This window comes from Lepus europaeus, chromosome 5 (genome assembly GCF_033115175.1).
Source record: "Lepus europaeus isolate LE1 chromosome 5, mLepTim1.pri, whole genome shotgun sequence".
In the NCBI taxonomy this organism is placed as follows: Eukaryota; Metazoa; Chordata; class Mammalia; order Lagomorpha; family Leporidae; genus Lepus; species Lepus europaeus.
The window spans coordinates 117,605,642-117,632,914 of NC_084831.1; the positions used below are offsets into that span (position 1 = coordinate 117,605,642).

The 27,273-nt window shown below is 44.6% G+C and overlaps 1 protein-coding gene across 6 annotated transcripts in view; it reads right to left on the reverse strand.

The window, feature by feature from the left end:
• POGZ (pogo transposable element derived with ZNF domain) overlaps window positions 1–24,728 on the reverse strand; it is a 57,781-nt gene extending 33,053 nt beyond the window's left edge. For 2 of the 6 annotated variants that reach the window (XM_062192254.1, XM_062192251.1), the window contains exons 1-3: window positions 24,495–24,728; window positions 6,355–6,479; window positions 5,273–5,431 (exon numbers count right to left, since the gene is read on the reverse strand). In XM_062192254.1, the coding sequence (XP_062048238.1) occupies window positions 5,273–5,431; window positions 6,355–6,478 (283 nt within the window). In that variant the 5' untranslated portion in view covers window position 6,479; window positions 24,495–24,728. Of the gene's footprint in view, window positions 1–5,272; window positions 5,432–6,354; window positions 6,480–10,126; window positions 10,380–23,596; window positions 23,964–24,494 lie in introns of those variants that run through there. The other 4 variants (XM_062192256.1, XM_062192255.1, XM_062192252.1 and 1 more) reach the window with 3 other exon arrangements.
• Between the last annotated feature and the right edge of the window lie 2,545 nt (window positions 24,729–27,273).

A 27,273-nucleotide genomic window follows, 5' to 3' on the forward strand; every position in this document is an offset into this window, starting at 1 on the left:
ACAATGCCAGCATATAATGTAGTTCTATTTATTAATCTTATTCTTTATGGTTAGCCCATTTTTATATTTGGTTTAAGATATTTCCCTCTTATGAGACTACAAAAACATTCTCATATTTTCTTTTTTTTTAAGATTTTATTTATTTTATTTGAGAGGTAGAGTTACAGACAGTGAGAGGGAGAGACAAAGAGAAAGGTCTTCCTTCCACTGGTTTACTCTCCAAATGGCTGCAACGGCCGGAACTGTGCCAATCTGAAGCCAGGAGACAGACGCTTCCTCCTGGTCTCCTACACAGGTGCAGGCGCCCAAGGACTTGGACCATCTTCCATTGCTCTCCCAGGCCACAGCAGAGAGCTGGATTGGAAGAGGAGCAACCAGGACTTTAACCGGTGTCCACATGGGATGCCAGCACCGCAGGCGGAGGATTAACCTACTGTGCTGTGGCGCCGGCCCCCTCATATTTTCTTCTCAAAGTTTTTTTTTTTTGTGAAGACTTATTTATTTATTTGAAAGGCAGAGTTAGAGTAAGCTAGAGCGCGGGGAGAGGGGTAAGAATCTTCCATCCACTGGTTCACTCTCCAAATGGCTGCAACAGCCAGGAATCAGGAGCTTCTATTGCATCTCCCACATGGGTGTGGGGGCCCAAGCACTTCAGCTATCCCTCTGCTGCTTTCCAAGGCCATCGGCAAGGAGCTGAATCAGAAGTGGAAGAGCTGAGCTGTGAACTGGCGCCCACATGGGATGCCGGCATGACTTAACCCACTATGCCACAGAGCTGGCCCCTCTTCTAAAGTGTTCAAGTTGTGCTTCGTGTATGTGTAACAGCAGGGAACCATTTTTTCACCATGAACCCGAACAGCATTTATAGTCTCATTCCTTCTTCCCCAATGATCTGTGTGCCACTTCTGTCATCTAGTAAGTTTCCATATGTGCATAGGTCCTTATTTTGTGGACCCTTATGTCAATTTCATCCAGCTTAAGTTTCACAACCTTTTTTTTTCCACTTAAAAGTTTTTTAATTGAAACAGAAAGTGTACATATTTATGGGCTACCACAGTGATATTTCCATATATGTATACATTGTGTAATCTTCTAATCAGAGTAAGCATATCCATCTTCTCAACTATTTATCATTTGTTTGTGGTGAAAACATTGAAAATCCTGTCTTCTAGCTTTAAAAAAGTGTTTTACGTTTTACCTGAGGAAGAGAGGGAGAGACAGCTTCTCTACTCTCCACCTATCTCATGTTGAACCTGCAACCTTTATTCTTGACAAATCTGCCTACTTGGTATGTGTCATTTCTGATTACCTCAGAAAGTTCATGGAGGTGACAGTGTTGTGGCACAGCAATGTTAAGCCACTGTCCGCAACACCAGCAACCCATATGTATGCTGGTTCAAGTCCCAGCTGCCTTTCTTCCAATCTAGCTCCCTGCTAATGCACGCGGGAAAGCAGCAGAAGATGGCCCAAGTGCTTGGGTTCCTGCACCCATATGGCAGACCAGAAGATCCTGGATCCTGGCTTTGGCCTGACCCACCCAGGGCCACTGTGGCCATTTGGGAAGTAACCAACAAATAGAAGAGCACTCTCTCTCTCTGTTAACTCTGCCTTTCAAATAAACAAATGCTTTTAAAAACTTTTTAAAAGTTCATGGAAAATTGAATTAAAAGACAAGATTGTTTTGGTGGAAAGTATTTAGGAATTCAGGCAAAAGTTCATAGTAAGGGGGCCAGCATTGTGGCACAGTGCGTTAAACTGCTGCCTGCAAGTCAGCATCCCACATGGGTGCCTGTTAGTGTTCCGGATGCTCCACTATCGATCCAGCTCTCTAGTAATGGTCTGAGAAAAGCAGTGGAACACGGGCCAACTGCTTGGCCCCTGCCACACATGTGGGGGACCCAGATGAAGCTTAAGCTCCTGGCTCCAGCCTCATCCAGTGCTGGCGTTGTGGCTATCTAGGGAGCAAACCAGTAGATGGAAGTTCTCTGTCTCAAAATAATAAATTTCTCTCAAAATAATAAATAAATATTTTTTTAGAAAAGTTCATGGTAGGGCCGGTGCCGCGGCTCACTAGGCTAATCCTCTGCCTGTGGCGCCGGCACACCGGGTTCTAGTCCCAGTTGCCCCTTTTCCAGTCCAGCTCTCTGCTGTGGCCCCGGAGTGCAGTGGAGGATGGCCCAAGTGCTTGGGCCCCTGCACCCACATGGGAGACCAGGAGGAAGCACCTGGCTCCTGGCTTCGGATTGGCACAGTGTGCCGGCCGTAGTGGCCATTTGGGGGGTGAGCCAACGGAAAAAGGAAGACCTTTCTGTCTGCCTCTCTCACTGTCTAACTCTGCCTGTCAAAAAAAAAAAAAAAGTTCATGCTAAGGTAAGTTAGACAACTTCTCAAATAGACATTTAAAACTTATAAAACTTGAATAGGGTGACTACTGATAATGCTGCTGTGTATCGGAAGGGTCAGGTAGTTATTTGGTACGGGGTTAGGCTGTCACTCAAGATTTCCACATCCTGTATGAGTGCCTGCAACTGAGTCTTGGCTCCACTTCTGATTCTAGCTTCCTGCTAAGACACACCCTAGGAGGCAGCCTGTGATGGCACAAGTTTTTGGGTCACTGCCACCCACGTGGGATTGTGTTCCTGGTTTCTGACTTCAGTCTGGCCCAACCCTGTCGGCTGTTGCAGACATTTGGGGAATGAACTGGCAAATGTAATCTCTCTTTGTGTTTGTCTCTGTGTGTGTCTCTCTCTGTGCTTCTCTGCCTTTCAAATAAAAAACATTTGTTTAAGAAAATCCTGTCATTCTAAGTGAAATAAATCAGGCATAAAATGACAAATACTGGCCAGCGCCACAATTCAATAGGCTAATCCTCCGCCTGCGGTGCCGGCACACAGGGTTCTAGTCCCGGTCGGGGCGCCGGATTCTGTCCCAGTTGCTCCTCTTCTAGGCCAGCTCTCTGCTGTGGCCTGGGAGTGCAGTGGAGGATGGCCCAAGTGCTTGGGCCCTGCACCCCATGGGAGACCAGGAGAAGCACCTGGCTCCTGCCTTCGGATCAGCGCGGTGCGCCGGCCGCAGCGCACCAGCCACGGTGGCCATTGGAGGGTGAACCAACGGCAAAAGGAAGACCTTTCTCTCTGTCTCTCTCTCTCACTGTCCACTATGCCTGCCCCCCCCCCCCCCAAAAAAAATGATCTCACTTACATGCTGAATCTAAACGAGGTGAACTCATAGATGGGAATGTGGTGCATTGGTTAACTGCTGCTTGGGACACCCATATCCCATACTGGAGTGCCTGGTTCGAGTCTCAGCTCCTCTGCTTCTAACGCAGCTTTCTATGAATGTGTACCCTGAGATACACTGGTGCTCAAGTAGTTGGGTCCCAAACATGTGGGAGATCTAAATGGAGTTCTGGACTCCAGGCTTTGGCCTGGCTCAGTCCTGGCTGTCGTTGGCATTTGGGGAGTAAACCAATGAATGGAAGCTCGCTCTCTATTTGCTTCTGTTTTTCAAATATGCGAGGTGATAGATAATAGCTTGATTCAATCATTTCACAATGTATAAACAGATATCAAAGCGGTTGTAGACCATAAATATATGCAGTTTTTATTTGTCACTTAAACTTCTAAGCCCGAGGATGCTCACCATAGTGTTGTTTATTAAATCACAAAAATTAGGATCCTATTAAATGTCAAACAATAAGGGAATGCCATATGTAAATGGTTATATCCAAAAATAAGAACTCCATATACCCTTCTAATGGAAATACAAACCGATACATTCTGGGATGGCTAATCTAGAAAAAATATCTACCAAAATCCTTAAAAATTATGACTTCTGATCCAACAATGACTCTTATAAATTCATTCTCAGGATTAAATGTAACAAAAGATTCAGAGGCTGGCGCTGTGGCATGGCGGGTAAAGCTGCTGCCTGCAGTGCTGGCATCCCATATGGGTGCCGGTTCGAGTCCCAGCTGCTCCACTTCCGATCCAGCTCTCTGCTATGGCCTGGGAAAGCAGTAGAAGATAGCCCAAGTCCTTGGGCCCCTGCACTTGCGTGGGAGACCCGGGAGAAGCTCCAAGCTCCCGGTTTCGGATCAGCACAGCTCCAGCTGTGGCGGCTATTTGAGGAGTGAACCAGAAGATGGAAGACCTCTCTCTCTCTCTGCCTCTGCCTCTCTATGGGTCTGCCTTTCAAATAAATAAATAAATCTTTAAAAAAATAAAAAAGATTCAGAGAGATGTTCATTGTAATGCTTTAAAATAGCAATATATTCTTTTATAACCTACTGTGAATATGTTAAGTAATGGGAAATACAGTGAGTCCTCAAAAATGTTATATTTACCTCATCTGAAGGGGGAAAGTAGCTAAAGAAAGTAATACAATATATATGATCCCATTTTTTATAAATAGCAAATCACTACATTTACTATATAAACATACAAGTACACATACACAATGAAAGTTATAAAATATTATCTCCAGGTGGTATGATTACAGGTAAGATTTTTCTTTTACTTTCTGGTTTTTCTACAGTACACATACTATTCTTGCAGTAATAAAACTATTTTATTTCTCAAGTTAATAAAATAATTAAAAAACAAGACCCTTGTAGCAATGCAATGATTCTATGAAAGTACGTATTTTAGTTACAAATATTGAGAAATAAGCTGTCAATAACTCTTCTTCAGAGTGTAAAAATTGCCAGAAATGAAAGAGAAACCAACATTCTGTCATCTCTCTAGCCAATAAATATACTACAGACACTACTCTTTAACCACTCTCTCCAGGTCAGCACTAACCTCATCCTACCTTCCATATCCAGGAACCAATAAACCAATACCCAGGAATTCAATAAATGAATGTGCCAGAGAAATCACAGAACAAAACTGCCCTGGGAAAATTCTTGCCACACTAACGGGATCCTTCTAATTGAGAAAACAAAAGCACAAACACCACCAACCAACCAAACAAAAGCCCCAGATCTCTTTTTTCAGTATGAATTTTAAGTTTATATTTTGTCTCCCAGAGATGATCAGTATCAAGAACCTGCTGCCCTCTTCCTTGAAACACCAGCATCGACTCAGCACTAACTTAGAAGGAACAGCACCACCTACAGAATCACCTCCATATCAGAAAACCATTATGAAGTTCATTCTCCAACTAGCGGAACCACACCAGCACCACACTGAACAAGGATAGCTGTCCCTGAGACCTTTTTTATTCTCTCACCCCTCTAGCCCAGGAGGAATTTCCCAGTAATCCCACTTACCATTGTTGTTGGCAATTAGTGTGACAAGAGTCTTCTTTGTACTGTCGCTGTTCTGTGCCCCGCTGCTACTAACGGTGGTGGGTGTAGAGAGGTGCCCAGCAACAGAAGCATGGGCAGCGATGGGCCCTGGAGCCGAGACTGGCTGCTGGCTCACAGAAACTGTGGGGAAGGGGAGGCACAGTCACTCGGAGACAGGGACAGATGACACTGAAGGATACTGCTCTAGTGTTCCCTTTAACCTATAACCAGAGTTTCCTATCTCATTCACAGACCCCAACTGTTCACACGCTTTCTCCTTCTAGTTGTCCCTTAGTCTACCACTTAGATGCAATCTCCCTGTCTTAACGTTTCCTGCTTAATTAAGTTAGAACACTGGGCCACTGCAGCAGGATTTTACTGTTTTGCTTACACAGCACAAACAAGCTAGGACTCAAAGGCTTATCGTCACCACTACTATTATTTGTAACTACACGTATTAAGCCATCCACAAGACCCTAAACTCTGTTCTGTTTCAGACTAAACCAATACCATCTACAGGTCTCAAGGAAGGGAAGATTATGGTACAGTTTAAGGGAGAAAAAGAACTGCAACCCACTTTCTGATTTCAGGGTAACCTAGAACATGACCCTATAATATCAACTTTACGAAAGAGAAGCTAACACACCTAAATTTCTGAACTGTTCTTGAAGGCAAACACAAAGGAATTTCTGCTCAGCTCACAAATAAAACCAAGTTCAAGTAAAACAAAAACAAAAGCAGACTATAGGAACCTGTTTTTGTAAAGAGCTCTGACACATATCACCACTTTGCATTCACACATCATCTGGTAAGAGGACTGCTCAATGCTTGATGAACATTAGTTAATCCAACCTCTCAATGTTTTTAATGAAATAAATACAGCTGTTCTAATTTTACGGATGAGAAAACTGATACACTCACAAGCTAGTGCAAGGAAAAGACGGGAAGACCAGTGCCACAATAAGGCATCCCTGGAATCTTAAAGTCCTTCTCCACCTCACACTTAACCAAAACGCCTGTAAGTTTATTTAAATAGCAATCTATGATCAAAGGGCTTTTGTTACCTGCAGGAGTTTTATCCACTGAATTGTAATCTTCAACTACAGAGTCCTCGATGACGTCACTGATTTTCTGCCACGGTTCCAACTCCTCCTCCTCACATTCCATAAATAAGTCGGTGTCCGCCATGCTACAATAAGAAAAACTTGAGTAAGTACTGATCTAAGAATAGAATAAACAATTTTTTTTTGGACAGGGTGAGTTAGTGAGAGAGAGACACAGAGAGAAAGGTCTTCCTTTGCCGTTGGTTCACCCCCGAAATGGCCACTACGGCCGGTGTGCTGTGCCGATCCAAAGCCAAGAGCCAACTGCTTTCTCCTGGTCTCCCATGCAGGTGCAGGGGCCCAAGCGCTTGGGCCATCCTCCACTGCCTTCCCGGGCCACAGCAGAGAGCTGGAATGGGAGAGGAGCAACCGGGACAGAATCCGGCGCCCCAACTGGGACTAGAACTCGAAGTGCCGGCGCTGTAGGCGGAGGATTAGCCTAGTGAGCCGCGGTGCCGGCCTAGAATAAATAATTTTATACACAATACGGATTCAGAGTCTTGCCTCCACTGGAAATCTACTCCATGTAAGCTCCTTCTATCATTTTCCTTAACCTCCTCCCATCTTCAAGGATTCGAAATTATAACTTTCATTTTCAAATATTAGAATCTCTTTCACAGAAAAGTATTTAAAGATTTTATTTATTTATTTGAGAGGTAGAGTTACAGAGAGAGGGAGAGACAGAGAGAAAGGTCTTCCACATGCTGGTTTACTCCCCAAATGGCCTCAATGGCCAGAGCTGGGTTAGTCTGAAGCCAGGAGCCAGAAGCTTCTTCCAGGTCTCCCACATGGGTACAGGGGCCCAAGCATTTAGGCCATTTTCCACTGCTTTCCCAGGCCATAGCAGAGAGCTGGATTGCAAGTGGAGTAGCTGAGACTGAAACTGCCACCCATATGGAATGGCAGAGCTGCAGAAGGAAGATTCGTCTATTATGCCACAGTGCCAGCCCCTGATAGAATCCTAGTAATTAGGATTCTAAGAGTTTATTGTACAATATCTATGGCAGGTTACAATACCTACAGGATGAGGCAAGGAGGTGTCATACAAGTGTAGGTTGGATCCAGTCTTTATTTAAAATTAGTATTTTGTTCATTCTGAATTATTTTATATTAAAACCAATCTTTTTAAAATGACACAACAAAATACTCTATTTGTGACTACTGAGCCTCTCTGTGCTCCTTTAAATTCTGCACCTGAAAATTTTACTTGTCGCACTGTAGTCCCAGTTCTACTACATTGTACTTCGAGCCTAGAAAATGCTGGAAGCTATTTCACCATGATTTTGGAGCCTACGTTAATTTGAAAAAATGCCTCTTTGTAAAGTAAAGCATACATCTTTGCATTGCAAACAAAGAACTGTTGCTATTCTGCCCTCCAACATTAGCTGATTGTGGTTCAGTATGTGTCAAGGAATGGGAACAGCATTACTATTCAATGTTCAAATAAAACCTTTAATGCAAAGGCTTCCAGCACCCTTGATTTTTTTTTGTACCCTATCCATAAGTCAAGAAAACCAAAACCAACCTACCCTGTTTATCACATAGCTAAGTTGTCACAACCTGACAGCAGTAGTTTGGGAGATGCCCAACAGATGGCGTTATTTCCCTTGAAAACAAAATGTCCTGCATTGTCCTAATAAGTTATCAACAACCAGGAGCAGTTTGGTTTTGGTTTTTCAGATTCATTTATTGGGGCCGGTGCTCTGGTACAGTGGGTTAATGCCCTGGCTTGAGGCACCAGCATTCCATATGGACACGGGTTCGAGACCTGGCTGCTCCGCTTCTGATCCAGCTCTCTGCTGTGGCCTGGGAAAGCAGTAGGAGATGGCCCAAGTCCTTGGGCCCCTACACCCACCTGGGAGACCTGGAAGAAGCTCCTGATTTCGGATCGGCACCAACTCCAGCCATTGTCGCCATCTGGGGAGTGAACCATTGGATGGAAAACCTCTCTCTCTGCCTCTCTTTCTCTCTCTGTGTAACTCTTTCAAATAAATACATGAATCTTTAAAAAAGATTCATAAAAAGATTCATGTATTTATTTACTTCAAAGGCAGAGCAACAGAGACAGACTTCCCAGCTGCTGATTCAAATGGCTGCAATGGCCAGGGCTGGGTCTGGCTGAAGCCAGGAGCCAGGAACTCCATCTCTTATATGGGTGGCAGAAGCCTAAGCATTTGGATCATTATTCCCTGCCTTCTAAGTGCATCAGCAGGAAGCTGAATCAGAAGCACAGAAGCCAGGAGTTAAACGAGCACTTGGATACTGGATGCTAGCATTGCAGGCAGTGACTTAACCTGCTGTGTTATACAACCCCAGCCCAGGGAAACTACTTTTAATTGGTAAAGTGCTTAAGTTGATTGTAACTGGTCTCCAATTTTCTACTTTAATTATTTTGTCTCTCCCAACTAAAACTACAAAGAGGGGAGGGCATTTAAGGGATCACCTTAAATTCTCTCATTTTAAAATATGCAAGACAATGTTAACAGAAATTGAGTTAAAAAGCAATCAATTCAATATTACAGGCATTCTTCGAGCTTAAGACTAACTTAAGACAACTTTTCCTAATTTTATCCCATAACTTTTTAGAGCTCAGTCAGCAGATAATGTATAAACATCAAACATGCAACAGAATGAGGAATATCAATTGTGATGGTACCTCCGCAGGCAGTTCAGGCCTCCCTTCAAGCTCTGATCAGCTACAAGCTCTCCTTACATAATGCTGACAACCTTCCTTTGGAATAAATACAGCCACTTGAATGTAAACTGTGGCTTATGATGTCACAAGTATGGATTACTTTATTTTTTAAAGATTTACTTATTTAATTGAAAGGCAGAGTTAGAGAGAGAGGGAGAGACAGAGATCTTCCATCTGCTGGTTCACTCTCCAAATGGGCACAATGGCTCGAGTTGGGCTGGTCTGAAGCCAGGAGACAGGAACTTCCCCTGGATGTCCTCTGTGGGTGCAGGGACCCAAGCACTAGGCCATCTCCAGCTGCTTTCTCAGGTGCATTAGCAGGGAGTGGGATCTGAAATGAACCAGCTGGGACTCGAACGGGCGCCCATGTGGGATGCCTGCATCACAGGCCACAGCTTTACCCTCTACACCACAGCACTGGTCCTGGATATTTTATTAGCATATCCAAACGGTTAGTATTAATTCAAATATTTATACTATTTAAAATACTAAGTTTTCTATGTTTTATCTTGTGAAACAATGAGTTTTAATAAAGATCCTGAACATCTCCTTCATCTGGCCATCAAAGTGGAATTATGTTCTTCCCACAGAAAAAGGAACTCTAAGAAATGGTAAGAGATGAAAGGGAAATCTGAAAAGATGTTTATGTCCTAACTACTTTTTAATCAAGTGAGAAAATTAATTCCTCTCCTCAGGTGTTAAGTACTGCAGAGACACCAATGTAAATTAAAACTCAAAAGAGAAAGAAAATTCCATTTTATTGGGAAATATTTCATATTTTTTATAAAGAGTTAACCCAGAAAATAGTCAAGTCTGCTGACCAAGCATAGTTTACAGACTTACATACAAAACATGTCTCAAAGATGTTGAAACTAAGGTTTTCAAACAGTTCTCAAGACCAAGACTGTTAGCTCAGATTGTGATCAATTCCCTTCATCTACAGTTCAGGATCAAAAAGATGGGTCATGCCACAATAGAAACATCAACCTAAATTACATACTTGACACACTTTAAACAAAAAATGCAAATGTGGCATACCTCTTGTAATTGTCCAGTTATCAGAAAGAGTCTTCATCAGTGTGATGAAATGTAGCATTTACTATTTCTTCCAAGAAACATCATTCTCTATAGTCTTTCATGTGACCCACCTTTCAAGTATTTTTTATCAAAGAAAATAAGTGATTATTAATTATGTAGTATTAAAATGTGCAGCTCTTCCCAAACTACTATTCCATTCACATTTAACCCCTTACTATGACAAACCTTTAAATTAACTTCTCACAATAAAAAAAAAAAAAACACCACGAATTTTCCCACATCTTTCCTATGATTCTGCTATAATAGGATAGATATATTCACAGCCTTGGATTCCACCATACCAAAAAAAAAAATAAATAAATCCCGTAGCATATATACATATGTAATATTTGTTTGATAATCAACCCTTACTCAATTTAGGAGCATTTTTATTTCCTCTGAAAAAATGCGTCAGATAAAAATGTGAGTTTCAGGAATTCGAGGACAGCCACAGTGCTGCATCAGGAGAAAAACCTTGATGGACTGTAAATCTGAGGCTCATACTGTAACCTAGTGAAGGGGAAATTTTCATCATACTACAACTATGAGTTTCTAAATCAAGATGGTAGTGGTTCCTTTCCTGCCATTTGTATTGAGATGTATATTTTAATTCAATATAAAAATATTGACAAATATATCAGTCAGGCCAGAAATTATCAACTCAAAACTGATTTTGTTTCATTTCTACACCCCCTCCCTATTATTTTTTTTTTTGTGTGTAACTCTGACTTTCAAATAATACCCATCTCCCTATTATTTTAAAACAAATCCCTAACATCATATTTGTTAATAATTTTGATATGCAGCTCTAGAATATAAATACTTAAAAAGAGTATAATAAAAAAATCAGTGCCTAAAACACTGATATTCCCTTAAAATCAAATATCTAGTTAACATTCAAATTTCAAATCCTCTCAAATATCATACTTTTAAAAGTCTGTTTGAGTTAGGATCCAAATAACTACACCTGGGACACTGCTGACTACATACAGGTGGCATTATGATTATGCACCTCCGTCCTCTAGAGACCCCGCCAATTGATAGCTGCATCTAGAGGCCTGATTAGATGCAAGTTTAGCTTTTTTCTCTCCCAAGACTACTATTGGGGGCAGTGTTTTCTTCTATCAGGAGGCCTACATACAGTCATTCTAGATCACTCCTTCATTGTGCATTAGCTGAACACTTCTCTTAAAAAACAGGGAGCAGATATCTGCCTAGCAGTTAAGATACCCACATCCTATTCTGCAGTGCCTGGGTTTGATTCCCACCTCTGGATTCCAGCTTCCTGCTACTGCACAGTTGGGAGGCAGCAGTGGTGCTCAAGCAGCTGGGACTCCAGCCTCCCAACACGGGGCGATGGAATTGAGTTCCCACTTCTGGCCTCATCCTGGCCCAGCCCCAGGCAGCAGTAGTTAGCGTGCAGAGGCAAGCATTAGAGGAGTGAACCAGTGAATGGAAGCTCATTTGTCTCTCTCAAATTAAATCCATGCTGCCTATTTGGTTCCCCTGTGCTGCAGTTCATATGGGAAAAGTCTTGATTCTTTCCCTTTATTTACCAGTTTTCAAAATAATGAGCTGCTTCAGCAGAATTTCCCCTAAGTGACGAATAAGCTTGTTCTTAAGTTATCATTATCAAAGGTTTAGATTTGATCCAGGCAGTTATCTTTAGTGAATACTCTGTCCTATTTTGGACAGTAGGAACTTCTTCAGTTGGCTCCCGAGTCCCGACACAACCCTAGCAGTGTCCGATAAAATTCTTGATCTCATTGACAAGATGTTCCAGGCTCGTCTCATATACCTCCTGTCATTTCTCCAAGAAACAATGTTGGTGGGGATGTTCCACACGACAGTGTACTATGTGAGCCCTTTCTGCTCTTCTTAAATTCTCCATACCAACCCCTGACTATTAGCTAGCTGTCTTCAATTTTGCCCCTATGTCCACAGGCAGGAAAATCCTATATCCACAGATAATATTTGCCTTGGAAATTTAAAAAGAAAATTTTCTTGAATATTTCAATGATTTCAGTCTCAAAATTTGCATTAAGTCTCATTACTTCCACTCTTATTCTATCCCGATTCCCTTTCCCAATCTGACTTTCCTTATTGGCAAAAATTATATACAGTTAAGAAATTTCAAGGACAATACACTGAAACAATCAAAGTTTAACCAAGAGGATGCATTTAATTTAATCGAGCCTTTTACTAAGTAATTTTTAAGACTGTCTTTTCTTGAATACCAGGATATAGACCACCTCAAAGATACCAAACAAAATTCTTAATTACTTTCAATAAAAACTTATCCACAGTACATAGTTAATAAGAATTGTTTCCAGAACAATGCTTGGGGGTTGATGAGGAGGTGGAAACAGATATTTCAATTCAGCAGAAAGACTACAAACACCTTGACTTTGAAATGAAGAGCTCATTTCTACCTTCAATAGCATTTCCACTAGAGCTCCAACATCATTAGACTGAGCAATCCCCCCACAGACGGGATTCAACAACTGCCCACAGCTTATGTAAAGAGAACTCTAGTTTATGAATGTTGCCGTTAAATAACCTTCATACTTTCCGGTGGATGGTATCTAACTCCGAAGCATGAAACAGGACCAGTTTTGCCCCCCAACTCAAGACGTTTGGCAATGTCCCGAGGCACTTTAGGTAGTCCCCACTGGGATGGAGTGGGAGGGAGGTGCTACTGACAATTCATCTTGTAGGTAGTGACCAGGAGTGCTACAAAACATTCTATTCATGCACAAGACAGCCTGGACGTTATCCGGCTCAAAACATCATAGTGCCAAAATTAATAAAAACTAATCAAGCTGAGGGCCGGCGCCACGGCTCACTAGGCTAATCCTCTGCCTGCGGGCCCGGCACCCCGGGTTCTAGTCCCGGTTGGGGCGCCAGATTCTGTCCCGGTTGCTTCTCTTCCAGTCCAGCTCTCTACTGTGGCCTGGGAAGGCAGTGGAGGATGGCCCAGGTCCTTGGGCCCTGCACCCGCATGGAAAACCAGGAGGAAGCACCTGGCTCCTTGCTTTGGATCGGCGCAGTGCTGGCCACAACGCACAGGCCGTAGCAGCCATTTTGGGGGTGAACCAATGGAAAAGGAAGACCTTTTTCTCTGTCTCTCTCGCTCTCTAACTCTGTCAAAAAAAAACAAAAAAAAACAAAAAAACAAAACAAAACAAAAAAAACACACACACACACAAAACTAATCAAGCTGAATACATGTTCTGAATGAAAACTTTTTAAAAAATTACCCTACAATCTGTGCATAGTTATTTCTTCCAAAAATATCCTCTCCTCAAGAGAACATGGTTCCTATAAATTACTCCAATGGTTAAAAAAGTTTAAAAAAAGTTTTATAATACCCAAATACACCCAGTTTGTTTTACTCTATCACCAACCTGTAAAACTTGATTTTACCTTCAAACCCATCTGACAACTTCTGCGTCACTCCTGTTCTTGCCCAAGTACACAGTTTCTCCTAAAACTGGAGCGTCACAATGTTAACCCCCTAAAATTATGGTTCTGATACTATAAGTAGTAGCTATTGAATAATTTTTGTGAAAATAATTTCCAAGTCTTTCTAATCTTTATTTCTTTTTAAAAAGATTTATTTATTTGAAAGAGTCTTGGAGAGAGATCATCTATCTGCTGGTTCACACCCCACATGGCTACAATAGCCAGAGCTGGGTCAGGCCAAAGACAGGAAAGAACCTGGAACTCCATCTAGGTTTCCCATGTGGGTGGCAGAGGCTCAACCACTTGGGCCATCTTCTACTTTTCCAGGTGCATTAGCAGGGTGCTGGATGGGAAGTGGAACAGACAGGACTTAAACTGGCGCTCACAATAGGATGCCAGCATCGCAGGTGTGGCTTAACCCTCTTCTGTGCCACAATGCTGTTCCCTAATCCTTATTCCTAAAAATTTCTAGTTGTAGCCCCCTGTCCAATTCTCTGTGAGCTGCTTTTGCTAAATATATCAAGTCTTTCTGCCTCAACTTCCAAACCATTTTCACAGAGGAGAGTAAGCCCAAATGATACAATGCAAACATTATTTCTATGTTCTTTCTCAAAGTTTTATTGTTAAGCTTGAACTTAAACCTACAATAGTAATTCTAAATTTCCAAAGTTATGCCAATGAAGTTTAAATAGAAAAATGCTAGCAAATAATCCAAATTATTGGCTAATAATCTAAATATTAGTCATTAGTTATTTGGTCTCTAGCTTATTCTTTTGTGCCAAAACAAACAAAAAAACTACTTATAAACTATTAATTACAAGGTTTAACCCAAATCACATCAGTATTTCGATTTTTGAGTTTATAGAAAACACAGCAATAGACAAATTAAGTACTACCACAAGGAAACAGACAAATCCTGAAAGTTGAACATTTTATAAGAAAATAATTAGACAAATGCAGAATATGAAACATTATATAAGACAATTAACACAGTCTGTTTAAAAGTATCATTCTCTTGTAGTGGGCACTGCAGAGCAGTGGGTCAATTTGCCGCCTGCAGGGTTGGCATCCCATATGGGCGCCGGTTCAAGTCCTGGCTGTTCCACTTCCAGTCCAGCTTCCTCCTATGGCCTCGGAAGGCAGAAGATGGCTCAAGTTCTTGGGCCCCTGCACCTGCACAGGAAACCCAGAAAAAACTCCTGGGTCCTGGCTTCAGATCAGCCCAGCTCTGGCCATTGTGACCATTTGGGGAGTGAACCAGCAGATGGAAGACCTTTCTCTCTCTCTGCCTCTGCCTCTCTGTAACTCTGCCTTTCAAATAAATAAATAAATAAATCTTATCTGTAAAAAAAAAAAAGTCACTCTCACTCTCCTCCCCCATCTCTCTCTCTCTCAAACACACAAAGATCACACTACATTAAAGGACACTCTAGACATAACCAAATGCAGTATGTGAACTTTTATTGGATCCTGGTTCATAAAAAAGGACATTTTAGGGATAACTGGAATATCTGAATATAGACTACATAATAGACGATGTTTTGGAATTGTTTTTAATTTTCTTAGGACAGTAGTATTATAATTATGTAGGAGACTATATTTATTTTTAGGCAAATATATTAAATGTTTAGTAGAAATGTAATGAGGGCAAATATACCAATATTTTAGCATTTTATTATAGATACCAATATGTCAACTTTTAAAAATATTTGGTATACACCAAAATCACTGATTCTTAGTGGTGGGTTCATAGTGTGTGCTCTTCGTAGTATTCTTTCACCTTTATTACATACATGAACTTTTCTTAACGAAAATTTAGAGGTGTCTGCCATGTGGCCTAATGGGTAAAGCCACTGCCTGTGATGCTGGCATCTTATATGGGCACCAGTTCATGTCCCCCGTGCTCCACTTCCGATCAATGGCCTGGGGAAAGCAGTTGAAGATGACCCAAGTATCTGGGATCCGGCCCCCCAAAAGGAAGACCTGGAGGAAGCCCCTAGCTCCTGGCTTTTTGTGGCAATCTGGGGAGTGAACCAGCGAACAGAAGAACCCTTGTCTGTCCTTCTAACTCTTTCAAATAAATAAATCTTAAAAAAATTTTTTTAATAGGGGCCAGTGTTGTGATGTAGGTAAAAAACACCACCTGCAGGCATCCCATATGGGCGCTGATTCTAATCCCAACTGCTCCACTTCTGATCCAGCTCCCTGCTAATGGCCTGGGAAAGCAGTGGAACATGGTTCAAGTGCTGGGACCTCTGCCACCCACATGGGAGACCTGAATGAAGCTCCTGGCTCCTGGCTTTGGCCTGGCCTAGTCCAGGGCCATTGTGGCCATCTAGGGAATGAACCAGTGGATAGATCTCTCCCTCTCTAACTCTTTCAAATAAATAAATCTTTAAAAAATTAAAAAGTAAAAATGTAGAGAGGAAAGCTATCCACTGATATCTTAGCTGTGATATTTTGTACCACTATTCTACCATTATCTTTTTGGCACTCACTGAATTACTGGTAGCTTTGTTGGCTAAATTTATTGTTAATTTGTTCTTATTTTTAGGCGAATTTTTTAAAAAAGATTTATTTGAAAGGCAAAGTTAGAGAGAGAGAGACACACACACACACAGAGTGAGATCTTCCATCCACTGGTTCACTCCCCAAATGGCTGCAACGGCCAGAGCTGGGCTGACCGGTAGACAGGAGCTCTGTCCAGTTCTCCCACGTGGATGCAGGGGCCCAAGCACTTGGGCCATCCTTTGCTGCTTCCCCCGGCCATCAGCAGGGAGCTAGATTGGAAGTGGAGCAGCCAGGACTAGAACTGGCACCCATATGGGATGCCAGGCTGGGGCTTTACCCGCTATGCCACAGTGCCGACCCCTTCAGGAGAATTTTCATATAGCTTGCATACACACATTTTTTAAAGATGTAACACAATGATTACATAAGAAGTCAGCAAGGACCCTTAGGGGGGTATTGTGAGAGATGAACATTATATTTTTTCATTAATCCATTATTTGACAACTTGGTAACCCAGTGTCTGTACTTTATAGTACTAATTGTACTCATAACATGCCTTTAACATACTCAACAGGCTTTACGTAACACTTGAACTCACACAGGATTGTCAGCAATACCCAGTCTCTTGTCTTTGGCACTTACCTTTCCATCTATAACATGGGTGTACAAAATACCTTTTTTTGCAGGCAAATACAGTGGCCTACTTAATACTCAGATCCTATATTATTAATCAGTAAAAGTCTACATAATTGAAAGACAAGATAGAAATGGACTCTTAGAGCAAAAATAATGTTGCAAATTCATCTGCCTACTTTCAAGGTATGAAATAAGCAAGAAATGTTTACCTGTTTTCAATCCAAGATTAGGAAAAGATCTGTATTCTAATACAGCTCTTCAGAAATATTTAGTTTTGAAGCTTTGAATGCCTTTAATTTGCTAGATTTTTTTATAGCTGTAAATTCCAGTATCTAACTTTTGCAATTCACTAGTACATTCCTGTCCATAAAGCAAGATAAAAAGAACATCTAGGACAGGAAAAACATTTTTTTTTTGTAAACAAAAATTTTAACAATGCCACTCTTATTCCAAGTTTGAAAAATAAATGATAATCCTCAAAACGACTGGCATTTATGTTTTCAAATTACCTAAATTTTTTTCTTTAAAGAGGATTAATTCCAGAAAAACTAACAGATTTTTATGTATCCATTCTTTAATATATATATATATATATATATATATATATATATATATATATATATAGACAGTGAGAGAGACAGAGACAAAGGTCTTCCTTTTTCTGTTGGTTCACCCCCCAAGTGGCCACTAAGGCTGGCATGTTGTGGCCGGCTTGAAGCCAGGAGCCAGGTGCTTCCTCCTGGTCTCCTATGTGGGTGCAGGGCCCAAGGACCTGGGCCGTCCTCCACTGCCCTCCCGGGCCACAGCAGAGAGCTGGCCTGGAAGAGGAGCAACCGGGACAGAATCCGGCACCCCAACTGGGACTAGAACCCGGGGTGCCGGCACCGCAGGCAGAGGATTAGCCTAGTGAGCCAAGGCACCGGCCTATGTATCCATTCTTTAACTTGGCTCATTTTGTCCCCCACAGCATCTAACTGTTATAGCACCTTACTCCCAAACTCAGATTACTTTCTACTTGTCTGGCAGCAAATTCTATATCATGAAGCACCTAAATATTATTTGTGTGTTCTTTACTAAAACAATAACTAATGTAAGCAGTACATCCCTGTGTTTTATACATTTTATACTTAGTTTTATTTGAAATATTGAGACTGAGAGTTCACTTCCCAAATGCCTCCAACAACTGGGCCAAGTATTCAAGCCATCATCTTTCTGCTTCCCAGGGCTTCCATTAAGAGCTGGGACATGAACCAGGCACTCTGATATTGGATGTTGAGTGTCCCGTACAGCGTTCTAATCACTATACCAAAGGCCTACCCTTTGAAAGGGTTCAATGTTCAAGATCCTTTTCCCAAGCAAACTACCTAACATGTAAAGTTTGTCTTCACTGACAGTTGTCTGCTATCTAAATTCCATTTCTAACTCCCTCGATTCCATTTACTCTGATAACTCCTAGCAATAAATTAATCTCTATCCCTTCTGCATGCCTTTTAGTTACATGTAAAAATATGCTTTTATGGATTTGCCTTAATATCACAAGTTAGATTACCAAAGACTACCACTCTTATTACAGTGATAATATGACAAAGTCATCAACAACCTGTAGGGTATGTAATCTTTTTAATTTTTTAGAAATTTATTTATTTATTTGAAAGGCAGAGAGAGACAGAGACAGAGAGACAGACAGAGACAGATTTCCTATCTGCTGGTTCATTTCCCAAATGGCCAAAAAAAGCTGGGGCTGGGCCAGGCTGAAGCCAGGAGCCAGGAGCTTCATCCAGGTCCCTCATGTGAGTGCAGGGGCCCAAGAACTTGGGCCATCTGCTGCTGCTTTACCCAGGTCATTAGCAGAGAGCTGGATTGAAAGTGGAGCAGCCGGGACTTCAGCCGGGACTTGAACCGGTGCCTATATGGGATGCTGGCACTGCAGACATAGTGTGTAATTTAAATCAGGAATTTCTACCTTCAACAAAAATTAAAAGGTCAAAATATGGAGAATAAAGACCAAAGTAACATCTGGAGGCCAGCGCTGCAGCTCACTAGGCTAATCCTCTGCCTGCGGCGCTGGTACTCCAGGTTTGAGTCCCGGTTGGGGTGCCGGTTCTGTCCCGGTTGCCCCTCTTCCAGTCCAGCTCTCTGCTGTGACCCGGGAGTGCAGTGGCGGATGGCGCAAGCACTTGGGCCCTGCACCCGCATAGGAGACCAGGAGGAAGCACCTGGCTCCTGGCTTCGGATTAGCGCAACGCGCCGGCCGTAGCAGCCATTTGGGGGGTGAACCAAGGGAAGGAAGACCTTTCTCTCTGTCTCTCTCTAATTCTGCCTGTCAAAACAAACAAAAAGTAACATCTGGAAATACACTTGGTATTTCAATGAATTCTCATAACAATTGTATTTCCTAAGTATTCCTCCTTACAGATGAGCTCAAAACAAGACATTTAGAGAGACCAAGTAACTTCCCGAGGCTATAGTCAGTAAATCTCTCAACCAGAATTCAAAACAAGCTGGTTTGCTCTAGGACTCTTCCCTTTGTCAGTGCCTCCTCAATCAACTCCAAAAAACCTGCAAATTCACCAGATAAATGGAAGCAGATTTACCTGACCTGAAGAGCAGAACAGTGGGACAAAGAAAGTGATTCTCCCAACATTCTGGTCCCTTAAATTCTAAAATTTTTGGTTCCCTAAAGTTATTAATGACTCCAAAGAGTTTTATTTATGTGGGTTATATCTTTCCATATCTACCAACTTAGAAATTAAAAAAATTTTAAACATCAGCACATTTAAAAACAAAAAACCATCAGTTTAACATTTTTACTAAGAAATTAGCAATCTCTCCCCAAACTAGTGTGGAAAAAATCATTTTACATGTCTATAAATCTTTTTCTGTGTGGCTTAATAGAAGATAATTGGGGGTGGGTGTAGTTAAGATACTAGTTGGGATGCCCAAGTCCCACTTCAGAGTACCTGGGTTCAATACTGAGCTCCAGATCCTGATTCCAGCTTCCTGCTGGTGTGGACCCCGAGAGGCAGTGGTGATGGCTCACATTAACTGGGTTTCTGTAACCCACATGGAAAACCTGGACTGAGTTCCCAGCTCTCAGTTTTGGCCCAAGTCTTGGCTGTTGTGGGCATTTGGGGAATAAAACAACTTTTTATGGCAGCTCCATTTTTCTCTCTGCCTCTCAAATAAATAAATAAAAGACAGATGGATTCTCACGACTGCTTCTGCATCTGGTCTGCCGCTAGATGTTTTGGTTAAGTACAGAACAAAACTCTGGACTTGTACAGGATATCTAGTAGGAAAGGGGAGATGAATTCTATTCTTTCAGATTTATTCATTTATTTGAAAGCCAGAGTTACAGAAGAAAAGGGAGAGACAGAGAGATCTTCCCCAGCTGGTCCACTCCCCAAACGGCCACAACAGCCAAGGCTGGGCCAGGCTGAAGCCAGGAACTTCTTCCAGGTCTCCCATGCGGGTGTGGGGACTCAAGCACTTGGGCCATCTTCCACTGCCCTCGAAGCAGAGCAGCCAATAGATTAACTGGTGCCCATATGGGATGCCATTGTCATAGGCAGCAGTCTAACCAGCTATGCCACAACACTGGCCCCAGGGAGTATTTTAATAACCTTTTCAGATGACTAAACAATAACACTATTTATAAACACTAGAACTGAACAAATGATAGTTTCTCAAAGGATATTTGCATCTTAGAATCTGAAACTCTATTGGTGAAATTTTCATACACTGCTACATTAAAATCCACGGCTATAGGGATAGGTGTTTGGTGCCACAGTTAAGCCACCTCTTGCTTAGGACACCTGCATTCCATATCAAGAGTGCCTAGGTTTGAGTCCCTGGCTCCACTTCCAATTCCATCTTCCTGCTAATATGCACCATGGAAAGTACTAGGTGCTGGTTCAAGTAGTTAGGTCCCTGCCACCAACATGGGACCCAGCCCGGGTTGTGGCAGGCATTTAGGGAGTGAACCAGTGGATGGAAGTTGTCTTTCAAAAAATAAAATATACATACATATTTATTCATTGCCATATTTCATATTTTGAATTATCTTTTTTTTTTTTTTTGACAGGCAGAGTGGACAGTGAGAGAGAGAGACAGAGAGAAAGGTCTTCCTTTGCCGTTGGTTCACCCTCCAATGGCTGCCGCGGCCAGCGCGCTGCAGCCGGCACACTGCGCTGATCCGAAGGCAGGAACCAGGTGCTTCTCCTGGTCTCCCATGCGGGTGCAGGGCCCAAGCACTTGGGCCATCCTCCACTGCCTTCCTGGGCCACAGCAGAGAGCTGGACTGGAAGAGGAGCAACTGGGACAGAATCCGGCGCCCCGACCAGGGCTAGAACCCAGTGTGCCAGCGCTGCAGGCGGAGGATTAGCCTAGTGAGCAGGCGCCAGCCTGAATTACTCTTGTAGTTCTGCAGCATCATGCACTGGTCATTTGGAAAATATGTACAGAAAATGTGCATTTACTGAGTTAAGCCATCTTAAAAATGACACATTTCATTATATAATATTTTTTAAAAATCACAATTGCTAATCACTAATAATGTAAGCAAAGTCTTTCAGGTACTGGGAAGCTGTCAACTTTTGAAAAATTCTATCTTCCATTCAAATTTATCACTGGTAACAAATACAGTCAATTGCTTTCACAGAAATAACAAGCTTACTTCATTCACTTTTAAGAAATATCCTCAGGCCGGCGCCGTGGCTTAACAGGCTAATCCTCCGCCTTGCGGCACCGGCACACCGGGTTCTAGTCCCAGACGGGGCGCCGGATTCTGTCCCAGTTGCCCCTCTTCCAGGCCAGCTCTCTGCTATGGCCCGGGAAGGCAGTGGAGGATGGCCCAAGTGCTTGGGCCCTGCACCCACATGGGAGACCAGGAGAAGCACCTGGCTCCTGGCTTCGGATCAGCACGATGTGCTGGCCGCAGCGGCCATTGGAGGGTGAACCAACGGCAAAAAGGAAGACCTTTCTCTCTGTCTCTCTATCCACTCTGCCTATAAAAAAAAAAAAAAGGGGTGTAAAGACGCCCTAAAAAAAAAATCCTCAAATACTCAATGTGAAAAACAGTAGTTTGTCAGTCGTTATTTCAAGTAAAAATGCCATTCCATGAAATAAACAGCTCACAAAACAACATCACAAATGCTTTTCCTTTTGACAACAATCATACTTTGGTAGGCAGCATAAATGGATAATTTCAGGGCCCACGCTGTGGTGCAGCAGGTTAACGCCCTGGCTTGAAGCGCCAGCATCCCATGTGGGCTCCAGTTCTAGTCCTGGCTGCTCCTCTTCCGATCCAGCTCTGCTATGGCCTGGGAAAGCAGAAGATGACCCAAGTGCTAGGGCCCCTGCACCCACGTGGGAGACCCGGAAGAAGCTCCTGGCTCCGGATCAGCACAGCTCTGGCCATTGCGGCCATCTGGGGAGTGAACCATCAAATGGAAGACCTCTCTCTCTCTCTGTCTCTCTCCTCTGTGTAACTCTTTCAAATAAATACATAAATCTTAAAAAAAAAAAAAAGAAAAAGAAAGAAAGCAAGCTGATAACTTCATTAGAGATTCTAAAAAAAAAATTTAACAGGTGTACTCAGAAGCTGAGGTTTGTAGTAATACTTGAAAACATCTCAACAGTGCGGTGAGTGCTGTGGCGCAATGGTTAAGCCACTGCTTGGAACACCTCCATCCCATATCAGAGTGCCTGATACTCCACTTCTGCCCCAGCTTCCTGTCAATGCACCTGGGAAGCAGCAGCTAATGGCCCAGGTACTTGAGTTCCTGTCACCCATGTGGGAGACCCTGAACAAAGTTTCTGGCTCCTGGCACATTTCCAGCTGATGTTGTGGCCATTTGGGAAGTAGAAACAGTGGATGGAAGACACCTCTATATCCCCGCCTGACAACCCTACCTTTCAAATAAATTAAAAAGAAAAAAAAAAGGAAAGGAAAAACTAGTAACATCAACAGACCATCTTCCGATTCTCAAAAAAAGTTCAGATTTAATCACTGTTACTGGTTCATCAAGGACCGTCTGTACAGCAGCCTGGTACCACCGCCTTACTCCATGGTAAGACACCAACGATAGTTTTACCTAGCATTACTTTTGGGCTATCAGTGCAAACATCAGAAAAAAAATCTCAGATTTTTGAGAAGTTATGACTCCCCAGCGAAGCTCTGAGGGGGTATCCCTAGAGGATCGCACTTTGAGAACCTCTTTCCTAGACTGCACCACTAGTTCCAGATGAGTGAAAACTTCTCACAAAATCCTGCTCATCGCCAGGAGTTCCTTCTACTCCCTCTTTTAGTTGGGAGCTACGCCATCAACACACTTCAGGAAGAGCACAGACTAGCATTAAACTGTTTCCACAACTGTCTTTTCAGCATCTTGACATCAGACCAGTAACCCTCAACGGGGGCTGCCTTTAGGACCTAGAAACAGCAAGCTCTGCCTAGCCTACCCACAGCAATTCCAGGGATGAGGCCCCCACACCGCACGTTCCCGGTCTCCGAGGCACCTTTCACGCACCCCGAGGTGAAGCAGCTTGGAATTCAGAATCCAGGCTCCCAGTCCCAGAGCAACCAGTCTCGCTGTTGTTCGTCAAGCAGCAGCCCCCCCCCCCCCCCGCCCAGCCCTCCCGGGTCCCCCCATCTCGTCGGGAAAATCCCTTTCCAACTGTGGAGTTCCGCGCTGTGGAGGGAAGTGTCTCAGAGAGCGTGGTGACCGGCTACCGCCCGCACGGTTCAGAGACAGCAACTGGTACAACTGCATCTTAATTTCCATCTCGAGTAAAACGAGGCTGGGCCCAACGACTTACAAGACTCTTCAGCTCTGACAAGCGAGCCGAGGAATGCCCAGTGTTATCTCACTAACAGTGTGCGGGGAATCCCACATCTGCCGCGGGAGGAAACCAGGACAAGACGCAGAAAGGAGGAAAAGCAGGTGGATCGATGACAGGACTCCTTTCCAGTAGTAGGTGCAGAGGGCTAGAGAAAGTAGTCCCCGGGATAAACATGGCGCCCACCGCGGCAGGACATCATCATCATCATCGTCCCCAGAAAAGAGCGCTTCTCCGCCCCATCCCATTTTACAAATCACGGCGCGGTCCCCCCACTGCAGCCGGGGGCCAGGCGAGCAGACTTCGCGGAGCAGCGAGCGGGGGTTACATAACACAAGGGATCGCCCAGGCAATCCTCCTCCTCCCGCTGCAAACGGGCGCCCCGCTCCTGCCCCGGCCGGGCACCCCCGGGAGACGCGGCCCCGCCGCGGCCTCGCCCCTGCCCCAGCGGGCCGCCCGCGCCGCCCACTCCGCCGAGACGCCCCGCGCCGGGCGTGCGTGTGGACGTCGGGGTGTGTGCGGGGCCGTGGGGCGCGAGTGCGCGCGCGCGCGCCACGGCGGGCGCCGGGGGGCGGGGGCGGCCGGCAGACAGGCAGGCAGGCAGGGGCCCCCGCCGCCGCCGCCGCCGGCCCGCCGCGCAGCTCCCGCGGCCAGGGCGCTCCCACCCCACACACACGCGCTCGCGCGCCGCGCCCCACGGCCGCCACTGCCGCGCGCGGCCGCGCGCCCCGGTCCCCGCCCCCACCCCGCGCGCGCGCGCCCGCCCGCCCCATCCCCCCTCTCATTGTCTGGCGCCGAACGCCTCGCCGAGCGAAAAGATAACGGAACCCCCGGGAGAAGGGGGTGGGGAAGAGCGGAGGCTCGCTCGCTCACTCACCTCCCGTGGTCGTCGCCGCCGGTAGTCTGACCCGAGGAAGGCGCCGTCGCCTTAAAGGGACCTTGCACCCGGCGCCGGGAGAAGGGGGTGGGAGCAGGGGAGGGGACGGGGGCTTGGGGGGAGACGAGGAAGAGGGAACCGCAGGAGGCTCCTCTCCCCGAGGGTGAAAGGAAGCCTCCCTCGGGTTCGAGTGGTTTGGGGTGGATTTTTTTTTTCCCGAGGGGGGCGGGGGGGCCCCGAGGGAGGGGGGTGGGGGGGCCGAGGAATGCGGCTCCGTGTACGGGAGCTGGCGCGGGGGAGAGAGACGCCGACTCCCCCCACCGACCCTCTCGCCCCGCGGAGGGATACGGCTCGTCACTTCCGCCCTCCCCCCTTCGCGGCCTTGCGATTGGTCGCCGCGCGCGGCGCGTCACGGGCTCATCCTAACCCGTGCCCGGCCTTCTTTTCTAGTCAAGTTTGTCTGGGGCTGCAAATAAATAAATAAAGAATTTTTTTTTTTTAAATGAAAAAGACTAATTAGCTTCAGAAGCAATATCTAAATTTTGGTGAGAAAAATGGGATTTCCAAAGAAAATATTCCCAGTCTACTTGTCTAGACTTCCCAGGGAAATTTGGGGAGTCTTCCCCCACTTTTGACTCAAGGCTTACACCCAATCAAGAGGGGAGGTTCGTGCCACGGGCCTGATGGTGAGGCCCAATGGTACCAACAACTGTCATTGGGATAAAGGGAACAAGGTGGCACACACGCACTCCCAAGGCACGCTAGACCATGTAGCCTTTTCGCAGTGGCCTTAACTGAAGAACTTTTTTTTTTTTTTTTGACAGGCAGAGTGGACAGTGAGAGAGAGAGACAGAGAGAAAGGTCTTCCTTTTGCTGTTAGTTCACCCTCCAATGGCCGCCACGGCCGGCGCGCTGCTGCCAGCACACCGCGCTGATCGGAAGGCAGGAGCCAGGGGCTTCTCCTGGTCTCCCATGTGGGTGCAGGGCCCAAGCACTTGGGCCATCCTCCACTGTACTCCTGGGCCACAGCAGAGAGCTGGCCTGGAAGAGGGGCAACCGGGACAGAATCCGGCGCCCCAACTGAGACTAGAACCCGGTGTGCCTGTTAAGCCACGGCGCCGGCCAACTGAAGAACTTTTAAAAGCCATTTTTACCTTCCAGCCATCTGAATTCTGGAAAGAAGTTGAACATGACTGCTTATCAAGGTGATTCTTGTCTTGGGGACCATTGTGAACAGACTCACGGAGAACCCCAATTCTAAGAAACCAAAGACTCTGCATCTGTTGCCTTATGCTGCATGGATTGGCCTAAAGAAATTGATTAATCCTGTTACTTTTCCCAAACAAAAACTAACCTCTTCTTCAGGTATCTAAAAAATTTTGTCTTTGATTCCTTCCTGTGATGATAAAATTTTAGTGCTTTCCTTGGATAGTTGAGAATGTTTGCCCTTTAATATTTGCTTGAAACCACTTGCTAGATCCAGGGACTTGGTGCAGGAGAGGGGAGTTCTGGAGCCATATTTATTCCTTATGCACACGTTCCATTCAGACCAACAGGCAAATAGGCCATGGAAGTAGGCGTTCCGGATAGTGCTTGCATGCACAGATGTGCACACTCTTGTGCACACACACACTGCCATCACCCATTTTTACCCCATTTCATACCAAAAACACGTGAGTGATTCCAACTAGTCACTCTTAGGAAGAAGTTAATTTGAATTGAAAGAATTCCCTAGTCCTGCCAATACTTCTGAAGCCTTTGTAGACCAGATCTGGAATCAGTCACCAAAAAACCGATTCTGTATAAAACTCGAATCCTGTGTTATGCTGTCCCGTAATTACTGTCGTCCATCATGTATGTTCTGTGTACATTCTATGTGTTACAGCCAGCGTCTGCCTCTGGAGTGTCCCATGCTCTGTGTGCCAGCACATGCTCAGAGCCTGTGAGAGCCAGCCCAGCAGACGGGGCCTGTACTGCTCACCAATGGCCATTAGCCTGCCACACCGAAAAAGCAACATTTGTGCACTCATTCATTCAAAAGATATTTCATCGGATCAGCGCGGTGCGCCGGCCGCAGCGCGCCAACCGCGGCGGCCATTGGAGGGTGAACCAACGGCAAAAAGGAAGACCTTTCTCTCTATCTCTCTCTCTCACTGTCCACTCTGCCTGTCAAAAAAAAATTTTTTTTTAAAGATATTTCTTCAATACTTGTCATGTACCAGGCACTTTAGATGCTGGGAATAGAACAACAATGAAGAACAAAATATGTGCACTCATGAGACTTACACACTAGTGGGAAAGAGATATACAATAGATAAGTAAACAAATTGTTCCTTGACAAATGGCTCCAAAACTTAGTGGCTTAAAATGACCATTTGTGAGTATTTCTCATGGTGCTGGGAAGTGATTAGGCTTACCTTAGTGGTTCCCACAGGGAGTCTCTGAGGCAGTGGCTAGGGCTGAAGTCCTATCAGAAGCTTCCTGTGTGTCATGGAGTCAGTGTTGACTTGTGGCTTGGGCTGCAACCGGAGCTGTTGGTCAGAACTTTTTTTTCTGAACATTTATTTATTTGAAAGTCGGAGTTACACAGAGAGAGAAGGAGAGGCAGAGAGAGAGAGAGAGAGAGGTCTTCCATCCGTTGGTTCACTCCCCAATTGGCTGCAACAGCTGGAGCTGTGCTGATCTGAAGTTAGGAGCCAGGAGCTTCTTCTGGGTCTCCCACGAGGGTGCAGGGGCCCAAGGACTTGGGCCATCTTCTACTGCTTTCCGAGGCCAAAGC